The 12,534-nt window shown below is 42.8% G+C and overlaps 1 protein-coding gene across 1 annotated transcript in view; it reads right to left on the bottom strand.

The window, feature by feature from the left end:
- The window catches only part of LOC121289276 (CMP-N-acetylneuraminate-beta-1,4-galactoside alpha-2,3-sialyltransferase-like), a 651,606-nt gene that overhangs the window by 473,671 nt on the left and 165,401 nt on the right, over positions 1-12,534 (bottom strand). Inside the window, exon 2 of the mRNA XM_041208545.1 lies at positions 11,021-11,168. Coding sequence (XP_041064479.1) covers positions 11,021-11,138 — 118 coding nt within the window. The 5' untranslated portion in view covers positions 11,139-11,168. The remainder of the gene's footprint in view (positions 1-11,020; positions 11,169-12,534) is intronic.

Consider the following 12,534-nt stretch of genomic DNA (forward strand, 5'->3'; position numbering starts at 1 on the left):
GGTGGTGTTCAACATAATAATGATGTTCTGAGCTCAACTTAAGGAGAATTTCCAAACAGCAGGAGCTAATATTTATATAAAGGTTTAATACAGTAAAGCAGGGGAAGTCTTGTGGCTCAATAAATAGTGCTCCCCCTGAGCCAGAGGCTCTTGGTTCAAGTACCAACATTTCCCCACTGTCCCCCAAAGGAAAAAAAGTGTGAAGATACAAAACTAATGAATATCCCAAAGCACTTCACAGGAGCAATAGAAAATAAAGTTACTGAGTTACATAAGGTGGTGGAAAGACGTGGCATAGTGGTAATGTCACTGGACTAGTAATCCAAAGGCCCAGGCTAATGCTCTGGGAGGCATGGATTAAAATCTACCATAGCAGCTGGCAGAATTTAAATTCAATTAATAAAAATCTAGAATTGAAAGCTAGTCTCAGTAATGGTGACCATGAAACTATCAATTGTCATAAAAATCAACCTGGTTCTCCAATGTTCTTTAGGAAAGGAAATCTGTCGTGCTTGCCATTGTGGCCTACATGTGACTCCAGACCCTCAGCAATGTGGGTGACTCTTAACTGTCCTCTGAATTGGCCTAACAAGCCACTCAGTTCAAGGACAATTAGGAGGGACAATAAATGCTGGTGGCCTTGCCAACAATGCCCATGTCTCCTGAAAAATAAATGTTATGAAAAGGTGATATTAGGGCAAATGGCTAAAAGCTTAGCTGAAGAATTAAGTTTTAAAGAGTTTAAAGGAGGAAACAGAGGTAGACAGTCAGAGGAGTTTAGGAAGGGAATTCCAGTACGGGGGGGGTGGTGGTTGCTGAAGGCACATCTACCCTTTGTTTATTCTTTCACGGGATGCAGGCATTGCCAGCTGGGCCAACATTTGTTAACCATGCCTAATTGTCCTTGAGGTGGTGGTGGTGGTGAGACACCTCTTGAACCGCTGCAATTCATCTGGCGTAGTACACCCACAGTGAAGTTAGGGAGAGGGATTTTGACCCAGCAACAGTGAAGGAACAATGATAACGTTCCAAGTTAGGATAGTGTGCAGTTAGGAGGAGAACTTGCAGGTGGTGGTGTTCCCATGCATTTGCTGCCCTTGCCTTCTAGGTGGTAGAGGTTATGCATTTGGAAAGTACCGTTGAAGGAGGCTTAACAAGTTGCTGCAGTGCATATTGTAAATGGGTCACACTGCTGCTGCTGTGTGTCATTGGTGGAGTGAAAGAATGTTTATTGTGGTAGGTGGGGTGCCAATCAAGCAGACTGCTTTGTCCTGGATGGTATCAAGCTTCTCGAGTGTTGTTGGAGCTGCACTCAGTCAAGTGGAGAACATTTCATCACACTCCTGACTTGTGCCTTGTAGATGGTGGACAGGGTTTGGGGAAACAGGAAGCCAGTTACTCTCAGAATTCCCTGTTTATTGCCTGGTAATTATGAATGTTGCCACTTATCAGCCCAAGCGTGAATGATGACCAGGTCTTGCTGCACGCTGTGGACACAGACTGCTTCAGTATCTGAGGAGTCACGAATTGTACTGAACATTGTACAATCATCAGCAAACATCCCCATTTCTGACTTTATGATGGAAGAAGGTCATTGATGAAGTAGCTGAAGATGGTTGGGCCTAGTAGAATGCCTTGAAGAACTGTTGGACTGAGATGATTGACTGCCCACAAACATTGCCCTCCTTCTGTGCTACATACGACTGCAACCAGTGGAGCATTTTCTCTTTTATTTCCATTGACTTCAGTTTATTAAGGGCTCCTTGATGCCACTCTTGGTCAAATGCTGTCCTGATGTCAAGGACAGTCACTCTCATCTCACCTCTTGAGTTTGGCTCAGTGATGGAGCAATTAAAACTGGTGAAGCTCAGGAGGCCAGAATCAGATGAGCACAGGTGTCTCAAAAGGTTTTGGGGCTGGAGGAAATTACAGAGAAAGTGATGGGAAAGGCCACGATGCAATTTGAAACCAAAGATGAGAATTTTAAAAATGAAGGCAAGACTGGGAGCCGTTGTAGTCAGTAAGCAGAGAGGTTATAGGTCACCAGGACTTGATATGAGTATGGACACAGGAAGCAAAGTATGGATGACCTCAAGTTTACGGAGAGTAGTATGTGGAAGGAGTAACGTTGGAATAATCAAGTCTACATACAGGTAACAAAGACATGAATGGGGGTTTCAATAGCAGATGTGCTAAGGCACAGATGGTGTTGGGCAATAATACAAAAGTTGAAACAGACGCTCTTAGTGATGGCACGGATGTGTGGGCGGAATCTCATATCAAGGTCAAACATGATACTGAGGTTGCAAATAGTGGTGGTTTAGTCTCAGATGAAACCAGTAGCTGGTCAATGGAATTTGGAACGGGGACTCAAAACAAAGGCTTCAGTCTTATCCATATTTAACTGGAGGAAATTTCTGCTCATCCAGTACTGGGTGTCAGATAACCACTGATAATTTAGCAACATTGGAGGAGTTGAAGGAAATGGTGAGAGCTTTGTGCCGCTTGCATGTGTGTGTGTGAAAACTGACACTGTGCTTTCAGATGATGTCTCCAAGAGGGAGTGTATAGATGAGAAACAGGGGGAGGCCAATCCTTGAGGTGGAGGGGTCACCAGATGTAACGGTGCCAGAGCAAGAAGAGAAGCCACTGCAAGTGATACTCTGCTACAATTAGGTAGGTAAGAATGAAACCAGACGAGTGCATTCTTACCTAGCTGGACAACACTGCAGGGGCTTTGGAGGATGATGGTGTGGTGAACCGTGTCAAAGGCGGCAGAAAGGTTGAGGAGGGATAGTTCACCTCCGTCAAATGTTGTTTGTGACTTTGATAAGAGCCATTTTGGTACTATGGCAGGGGTAGAAACCTGCTTAGAGGGATTCAAGCACAAGTTTCAGGAAAGATTGGCATGGATTTGGAAGGCGACAATATGTTCATGGGCTTTGGTGAGCAAAAGGAGATTGGAGATTGGCAGCAGTTTGCAAGGATGGAGAGGAGAGGATGATGATGACAGATTTAAAGGCGAGAGCGACAACACTTAGAGAGAAAATCATTTACAACATTGACTAACATGGGGAGCAGATGGGGAAGTTGTGTAGTCAGCAGTTTAGTGGGAAAAGGGTTGAGGGAGCCAGAAATGGGTCTCATGGACAAGCTGAGCTCAGAGAAGCTTGAGGAATGATAGGAGAGAAACTAGAAAAGATGCTACTTCAGTTTAGGGCAGGGGAGAGCCATAGACAAAGCTTTATCCAGTGAACAAGTGCAAAGGAGGGAAGCAGCAGAGTATCAGATGATCTCAATCCTGGTGTTAAAGAAGTCCATGAGCTCCTTGCATTTACTGTTGGAGGTGAGGGTGGAGGAGACAGGGAGATGGGTTTATGGTGACAGTATGCAGTAGAGAAAAGAAGCTGGGGGTTAACTATATATTCGAGGATGATCCTGCAATAGTGAGCAGTTTTAGCAGATAAAAGCAGAAACCAAGAGTGCTTTAAGTGTTCCAGATAGGTCTGATGGTGAATAGTTAAACAAGTTGTCTGCCATATCCTACCAAGTATTCATCCCTTGAATTTAAAGGAGCGGAGATGAGGACATTACCGGGGATGAGGGAGAGTAATGGTTTTATTAGAGGCTAGGGCATCAAATGCAGAGGGGAAGAGTACAGTTGAGCAAATCAGTAGCTGAATAAATGTTTTGGTGAACCAAAGGCTAAACAACTGGGATTTTGAAAATGTAGCTGTAAGTGAATTTGAGAGTAGTTTTTTGCATAATTGGATACAAAATGAGGTAGGCTTAGGGCTTGGAAAGAGGGTTCGGAGTACAGAGTGATACAAGATAGTTTAGTCCATATCTATGACACAAGTCCAGGAACTTCACACCATTAAGTACATCTGAATTGGGAACAAGACTGTGAGGTGCAGTTTTGGCAGCTTAGAGAAGTAGTGCAGTTCAGACTGTAACTTTGGCTATGTATGTGTGCTCACTAGAAGCTGTGCATAAATAATGGAAGACACTGTCGCCAATAATACACTACCAAAAACTGAAAAGCAAAATTTAGTTAGCCAAAGGTAACTGAGGATGTAGAAACTTAGAGCAGATTCATACCACAGAACCTGCATTCATGTTTTAGATATGACATTCGAGACTAGGGACTGAGGTTTTAGCCACCAATGGGGCAGGCAGAGTGTCGGCAGGCAGCAAATTATGTGCCGTCCATCAGCATGCCAGTTCCCTGGCTCCTTCCCATCCCTGGGGCCATTTTCCTGGAGGCAGGATGGGGGAGGCAGCAGAGCTACCCACCCATAAGCAGCAGGTGACCAATTAAAGGACTATTAGGGCCTATCTGGCATTTTCTAGTTGGCCTCCAGGCCCTTGCCTGTGGTGGAGTACTGTGCAGTAGCCTGGAGGTAGCAGACCAAAGGACCAGCACTCAGGCAAGCTTAGAAGTGCTCCTGGCCTGCGTGGGTTCAGCTGCAGCCTCAGGTTACCCTGTGGAAAGGGATCCCTCCTACAGCAGTGGCCCAGCTGCCCAGTTTTCTTTTACTTGCAATTTTAAAAGTTGGAGAGGGACGCCTCCACCTTGGTGGTATCCTCTCCCTCACTTACCTACATGGTTATCTTGCTGCTGCTTCCAAGCTGAAAGACCTACTCAACTGGACGATGAACTTACCCTCCAAACACTAATTGGCCAATTCAAGGAAATTCATCAATTAGAGACTCCCATTTTTTAGCCCACCAACGGGGTCCTGAAACCCGCGGGGAAAATCCTATCCTAGGTTAGAGGAAGTGACGCAGCCTTTGAAGTGAGCTAACCCATAAACTGAAAATTCTCCAACCGTATAAGCAAGCTGCAGATCAGCTGTGAACAATGTTACAGGAAATCCACTAGGAACATCCAGAGAAAAAATATAGCTCTATAGACCACCCCTCAACATGCACCAACAGGTTGTTATGCTGAAGATGATCAAGTAACTATTTTTGCATCTTGAAATATTCCCCCAGGGCCTTTAGGTAGAATTGACATCTTCTAACTGCTAACCTCCATCAACAGCTAGGAGACACCAATTTCCAAGGGTCATCATGCAGCTTTTCTGCCCTGCCAGGCAGCAGACCTGTGTCCAGAATGTGAACAGAACACGTTAATGGGTGTGCACTCTTCTTCAGCACCAAGACAGGAAAATCTTCACTATTGACAACAGCATGCTCTGAAACCTAGCAACACTTACATTAATCAGTCTGGAGAAGTAGAACCAAAGACTGTGATAGCATCCAAACTTGGGACAATTTTACTCATCCCTCTCCAGCTCACCAGATACATAAATGTAAGTTGCTATTGTTGTTTTGGGACAGACTAAATATATTCAGAGCAATCAGTCACACGTGCTGAGTTTCAAACTGAAATCTATCTAAGTAAACCACCAAGGCAGGGAACCTTTGTGCAATTTGCACAAGAATTTTCTTCAAACTCAAGTACAACTATTGTACAATAAATGCCCATGGTTGTAAAAGATTAAGAGAATTCACATTCACAGTAGCACACTTCAAAAAACCTAATTCCTCCTTATCATTTCAGTCATTACCTTAATTGTCACATTTCTCTTGCCAGACTAGTGAATCTGCTGTAACATTGTTCACACATAGATTTCACAAACATACTGCAAACTAACTTTTTAAACAGACACTCCTTTAAAGCTACTGCTCAAGTACTCCAATAGAAAAATGGCCTGTATTGGTAAATCCATGTATTTGCAGCTACTTATAAATTCTTGACATCTATCTAAATATTTGTAGATGAAACAACAGTCCAACAGGCAAAATTCAACTTTAAAAAATAAAAGATATAGGATATTTCCTCTGCTTAGCCTATGGCCAGAGCTAAGCTATGATTTACTTGACCATCCCAAAGGGATAATAGCTGGTATCCAGCTGACATCCAATTAGAACTAAAAACAAAAAAACTGCGGATGCTGGAAATCCAAAACAAAAACAGAATTACCTGGAAAAACTCAGCAGGTCTGGCAGCATCGGCGGAGAAGAAAAGAGTTGACGTTTCGAGTCCTCATGACCCTTCGACAGAACTTGAGTTCGAGTCCAAAAAAGAGCTGAAATATAAGCTGGTTTAAGGTGTGTGTGTGGGGAGCGGAGAGATAGAGAAACAGAGAGGTGGGGGGGGGAGGTGTGGTTGTAGGGACAAACAAGCAGTGATAGAAGCAGATCATCAAAAGATGTCAACGACAATAGTACAATAGAACACATAGGTGTTAAAGTTAAAGTTGGTGATATTATCTAAACGAATGTGCTAATTAAGAATGGATGGTAGGGCACTCAAGGTATAGCTCTAGTGGGGTTTTTTTTTTATATAATGGAAATAGGTGGGAAAAGGAAAATCTTTATAATTTATTGGGGAAAAAAAAGGAAGGGGGAAACAGAAAGGGGGTGGGGATGGGGGAGGGAGCTCACGACCTAAAGTTGTTGAATTCAATATTCAGTCCGGAAGGCTGTAAAGTCCCTAGTCGGAAGATGAGGTGTTGTTCCTCCAGTTTGCGTTGGGCTTCACTGGAACAATGCAGCAAGCCAAGGACAGACATGTGGGCAAGAGAGCAGGGTGGAGTGTGAAAATGGCAAGCGACAGGGAGCTTTGGGTCGTTCTTGCGGACAGACCGAAGGTGTTCTGCAAAGCGGTCGCCCAGTTTACGTTTGGTCTCTCCAATGTAGAGGAGACCACATTGGGAGCAACGAATGCAGTAGACTAAGTTGGGGGAAATGCAAGTGAAATACTGCTTCACTTGAAAGGAGTGTTTGGGCCCTTGGACGGTGAGGAGAGAGGAAGTGAAGGGGCAGGTGTTGCATCTTTTGCATGGGCATGGGGTGGTGCCATAGGAGGGGGTTGAGGAGTAGGGGGTGATGGAGGAGTGGACCAGGGTGTCCCGGAGGGAGTGATCCCTACGGAATGCCGATAAGGGGGGTAAAGGGAAGATGTGTTTGGTGGTGGCATCATGCTGGAGTTGGCGGAAATGGCGGAGGATGATCCTTTGAATGCGGAGGCTGGTGGGGTGATAAGTGAGGACAAGGGGGACCCTATCATGTTTCTGGGAGGGAGGAGAAGGCGTGAGGGCGGATGTGCGGGAGATGGGCCGGACACGGTTGAGGGCCCTGTCAACGACCGTGGGTGGAAAACCTCGGTTAAGGAAGAAGGAGGACATGTCAGAGGAACTGTTTTTGAATGTAGCATCATCGGAACAGATGCGACGGAGGCGAAGGAACTGAGAGAATGGGATGGAGTCCTTACAGGAAGCGGGGTGTGAGGAGCTGTAGTCGAGATAGCTGTGGGAGTCGGTGGGTTTGTAATGGATATTGGTGGACAGTCTATCACCAGAGATTGAGACAGAGAGGTCAAGGAAGGGAAGGGAAGTGTCAGAGATGGACCACGTGAAAATGATGGAGGGGTGGAGATTGGAAGCAAAATTAATAAATTTTTCCAAGTCCTGACGAGAGCATGAAGCGGCACCGAAGTAATCATCGATGTACCGGAGAAAGAGTTGTGGAAGGGGGCCGGAGTAGGACTGCAACAAGGAATGTTCCACATACCCCATAAAGAGACAGGCATAGCTGGGGCCCATGCGGGTACCCATAGCCACACCTTTTATTTGGAGGAAGTGAGAGGAGTTGAAGGAGAAATTGTTCAGAGTGAGAACAAGTTCAGCCAGACGGAGGAGAGTAGTGGTTGATGGGGATTGTTCGGGCCTCTGTTCAAGGAAGAAGCTAAGGGCCCTCAGACCATCCTGGTGGGGGATGGAGGTGTAGAGGGATTGGACGTCCATGGTGAAGAGGAAGCCGTTGGGGCCAGGGAACTGGAAATTGTTGATGTGACGTAAGGTGTCAGAGGAATCACGGATGTAGGTGGGAAGGGACTGTCCAATTAGAACTGTTGGTTTACAAAATGAACCACTCAAATCACTGTCAATTCTAACTACTGGAACTAGGCACTACCAGGCTCATGAACTGCCAACTTTGTGATGTGGATAAAAATACTATTTTTCTGAACCTCTGCCCACCATAGAAACACAAACTCTACCAAACCAACACTCCTGATAGCTTTAGTTCTGAGATAGTCAATACCAGCTACACACAAACCTAGAGAGTGAAATGTGATAGATCTGATGTGCCTTCCAGGTCTGAAGCTACTTTCACAACAACAAAAATGACAATTTATATTCATATAGCACCTTTAGCATTACTAAAACATTCCAAGGCATTTCACAGGAACATTATAGTGCAAAATTTGACATTGAACCATATAAGACAATGATATTAGGGCAGATGATCAAAAGCTTGCTCAAAGAGGTAGGTTATAAGGTGCGCCCTAAAGGAGAAAGGGGGAAAAAGAGAAAGAGAGAGACAGAGAACAAGAGACAGAGATAGAAAGAAAAACTGAGAGGAGTAGGGATGGAATTCCAGAGCTTAGGGCTTAGGTAAAAGACATGGCAACCAACAGTGAAGCAATTAAAATTGGAGATTGCTCAAGAAACCAGAATTAGATGAATCTTGGACAGGTTGTGTGGCTGCAGATTATAGGGATAAGAAGGAATTTGAAAACAAGAATGGGCATTTTAAAATAGAAGTGTTGTTTGACAGGGAGCCAACGTAGGACAGTAAGCACAGGTGTGATGTGTGAACGGTATAGAGTTTTGGATATGTTTAGGAAAGGTAGAATGTAGGAGGCCCAGGAGTGCATAGCAATAGTCAAGTCTAGAGATAGCAAAGATATGAATGAGGGTTTCAGCAGCTGACGAGCTGAAGTGAGGCACAGCAAGGGTAAAACCAGCAACTACGGGGTGGGAAAGCTTTAAGAAACGATATTCTGGGTCAAAATTAATAATCATTCAAGCAAGTGAAAATTAATTACAAAAGTCAAAATGGATTTGTTAAAGGCAAATAGTGTTTAACTAACTTTTTGATGCGGTAACAGAGAGGGTTGATGAGTGGACTGCATTTGATGTGGTATTTCTGGACTTCCATAAGATAAATGCCACATAGGAAAAGTTGAAGCCCATGAATTAAAAGGCACAGTGGCAGTATATTCAGAAAGTGCTAGAAATACTCAGTAGATCTGGCAGCACCTGCAGAGTGAAAGAAAGTTAATGTTTCAAGTCAAATATGACTCTTCTTCAGAATGGGTGAACTAGTGATTAATGGTTGTTTTTCTTACAGGGAGTCTGGTGTACCTACACCACATGGACTGCAGCGGTCAAAAAGGCAGCTCACCACCATCTTCTCAAGGGCAATTAGAGATGGGCAATAAATGCTGGCCTAACCAGCGATGCCCAAGTCCTGAGAATGAAAAAAGCATACAGTCCAATTTCCCAGTGATCAGTATTAGAATCATTGCTTTTCTCCATCTGTATTAATAAGTTAGACATGGATCTACAGGGCCTATTAAGGCACTATTTCAAAATTAACTGCTGACGCAAAACTTGGAAGTATAGTGAAAATGAAGACGACAATGGTAGACTTCAAAAGGACATTGGCTGAAGGATTATATGCGCAAATCATTGAAGATGGCAAGGTAGGCTGAGAAATGGCTAAAAAGGCATATGAGATCCTAAGCTTTATAAATAGTGGCAGTAAATACAAAAGCGAGGAAGTTTTGATGAACCTTTATAAAACACTGGTATGGCCTCAAGTGGAATATTGTGTCCAATTTGGGGCACCACACTTTAGGAAGGATGTGAAGGCATTAGGTGCAGAAACGATTTTCAAGAACGGCTCCAAGGATGAAGGACTTCAGTTATGAGGAAGTACTGGAGAAGCTTCAGAACTGTTCCAAAGAAGAGTCATATTGGACTCCAATCATTAACTTTGCTTCCCTCTACATAAATGCTGCCAAACCAACTGAGTTTTTCTAGCACTTTGTTTTTATTTCAGATCTCCAGCATCGCAGTATTTTGCTTTTATATAAGTTTGAGAGGAGCTTTGATAGAGGTGTTCCAAATCATGAGGCGTCTAAACAGAGTAAATAGAGAGAAACTGTTCCCATTAGCAGAAAGGTGAAGAGCCAGAGGACACAAATTTAAAGTGACTGGCAAAATAACCAAAAGCAAAATGAGGAAAAACTTTTTAACACAGCAGAGATTACAATCTGGAATGCACTATTTGAAAGAGTAGTGCAGGCAGATTCAATGATGGCTTTCAAAAGGGAATTGGATAAACCTCTGAAGGGAAAATATTTGGGAAAGAGCCAAGGAGAGAGACTGGTTTAATTGTTCCTGCAGAGAGCTGACATGGATTCAATGGGTTGAATGGCTCCTTTTGTGCTGTAATCATTATGATTTTATGGTTCTATGTCGCTGGTTTGGAGCCAAAAATACAGGAAGAATTAAGGTAAAATTCTAGAGAAGGCCAGAGTATATCACACAGCTCACATGCTTACAAGAATATACAGTTTTTATAATGGGCAAAGCATTATGATTTGAAATATTTGGATGTCCAAATCATTTATCTATAGCGATTGAAAAATAAGGATGCATCTAATTTGTTCAGTGAAAGCTGTACAGCTCATTTTTAGGGAATAAAATCTAGATTTAGATTGATCAGTTTATGTATGGTTGAAGGACCAAACACCTTCTCTGTTTCTTCCCTTCTGCTCTATTCTCCATGCACCCATTTCTGAGGGCATCAAGTTTAGCTTCTATACCCTGCTACAATACACATGCCATTATTGAAATGAAATAACCAAATTGAGCAGGATTACTTTCCTCCTTCGCCACAAAAAGGTTTAAGTACATGTGGTTTAATTAAATATGCTTCCATATTTCCAATAATACATGAATCAAAACTTTGAAAAATAAAGTCTATAATTCTCTTCCATTCAACTTGAATAGTTGGGAAAAATATCCCAGTGACAACTCCTCAATAGTGAGACATCTCAAATCTGGATTTAAAACAATTTCAGTACATTCTATCTAGGTCCTGGAAATCAGAAAATGGTTTAAAAACATTTTAAAATAGTACATTTATGACTCACGTGCTTCCTGTCCCCATCCATGCATGTGTAACTTCCCAGCAGAATAGTAGAGAAATCCCAAGACCAACATCAGACAAAGAGCCAGCAACAAATTGCGGACAGATCCCAGCAAACTCATCTTCACATTATCCCCAGAATTCTACAGCACCTAGTTAAAATAAAAGCAAAATTAATTAGCTGTGGTAAGATGGAGGTAAAAATGCACTTCGCCTTTAAAATTCCACAATAGATTGCTTCAAAAGGTACACAAAATTCTTTTGTTGGAGTTTTCGCTTAAAGAAGGAAACTTCCATAGGACTATGGAGTAACTGAAGTACCACAGTGGTATTTGCAGACAGAAAGTCGAGAATTATTTCTATAGATTCCCGAGATGGTTTCATAGTAGAAATTATAGTTGTAGAGCATCAGTTCACAACTTAGTAGATAGCAGATAAGTGAAAAATCTGGGCATGGGACAATTTAAATTTGAATATTGAATAAACAGAACTCACCACGTATCACATTATATTGGTTTAAATATACAGATTTTGAAGAATTGGGATAAATCTCCAGCCAGCACAAATGTTGGCTTCTGAGCCAAGCTGACCTTCTGGTCTTAGGTCATACCAACATCTTTAAAAGGCTTTCCCTCACCTTCACCTAGAAATTCACCAGCAGTAGGGATATGTGTGGGAAAAATTTGCTGTAACAGTTCACAAAGTCTGCAACACTTAAGCATTTTCAGCAACCACTCTTGGCGATTTCTTTTTCATTTTGGGATGCTCATGGTCTGTGTGCTTAATTAATTTTAAAAGCTGTCATAAGAATTCTGAATGCTAGGGAATAAAAGCTATCCCTGGCATTCACTGGTGCTCTGGATGAATTGACAGAAACCTTGGATGACGCAGTACACACTTCTTAGAAAATATCACAAGAGGCCCATGCATTAATGAATACATGCATTCTGTCAACATTGCTCATCACTTCCTGTAGAAAATCAAACTGGCATAAAATATGTGGGCATGCAAATGCATCCCTGTCACACTTCCCATTCACTTGTGCTAGTTCCACTGAAAAAAAAAAATCAACCCAGTATGGGGGGGGGATGATGCTACTCAGTGAATCTGAAGACTTTTCACTGACATGGAATTAAGTAAGCTAGACTACAGCCAGCACCTTATAAGATACCTGAAGAAGTGAGCATTTTCGCACCACTAATTTCCTGAATGAATAGCTACATTATAAGATAGAGAAAACAGAAGCAGGCCAATTGTCCCAAATGGTCTATTATTTTTAATTCATTGATGGATATGAACATTACCCATCCCTAATTGCCCTTAAGGTAGTAGTGGTGGGCCATTTTCATAAACCACTGCAGTCCATATGTGATGAAGGTAGTCCACAATGCTGTTAGGTATGCAGTTCCAGGATCCAATGATAATGAAGCAAAGGCAATATGGTTCCAAATCAGGATAATGTGGGGCTTCAAGGGGAACTTGCAGGTGGTCGTGTTCTTATGCACCTGCTGCCCTTGC

Source organism: Carcharodon carcharias, chromosome 16, assembly GCF_017639515.1.
Source record: "Carcharodon carcharias isolate sCarCar2 chromosome 16, sCarCar2.pri, whole genome shotgun sequence".
Classification (NCBI taxonomy): domain Eukaryota; kingdom Metazoa; phylum Chordata; class Chondrichthyes; order Lamniformes; family Lamnidae; genus Carcharodon; species Carcharodon carcharias.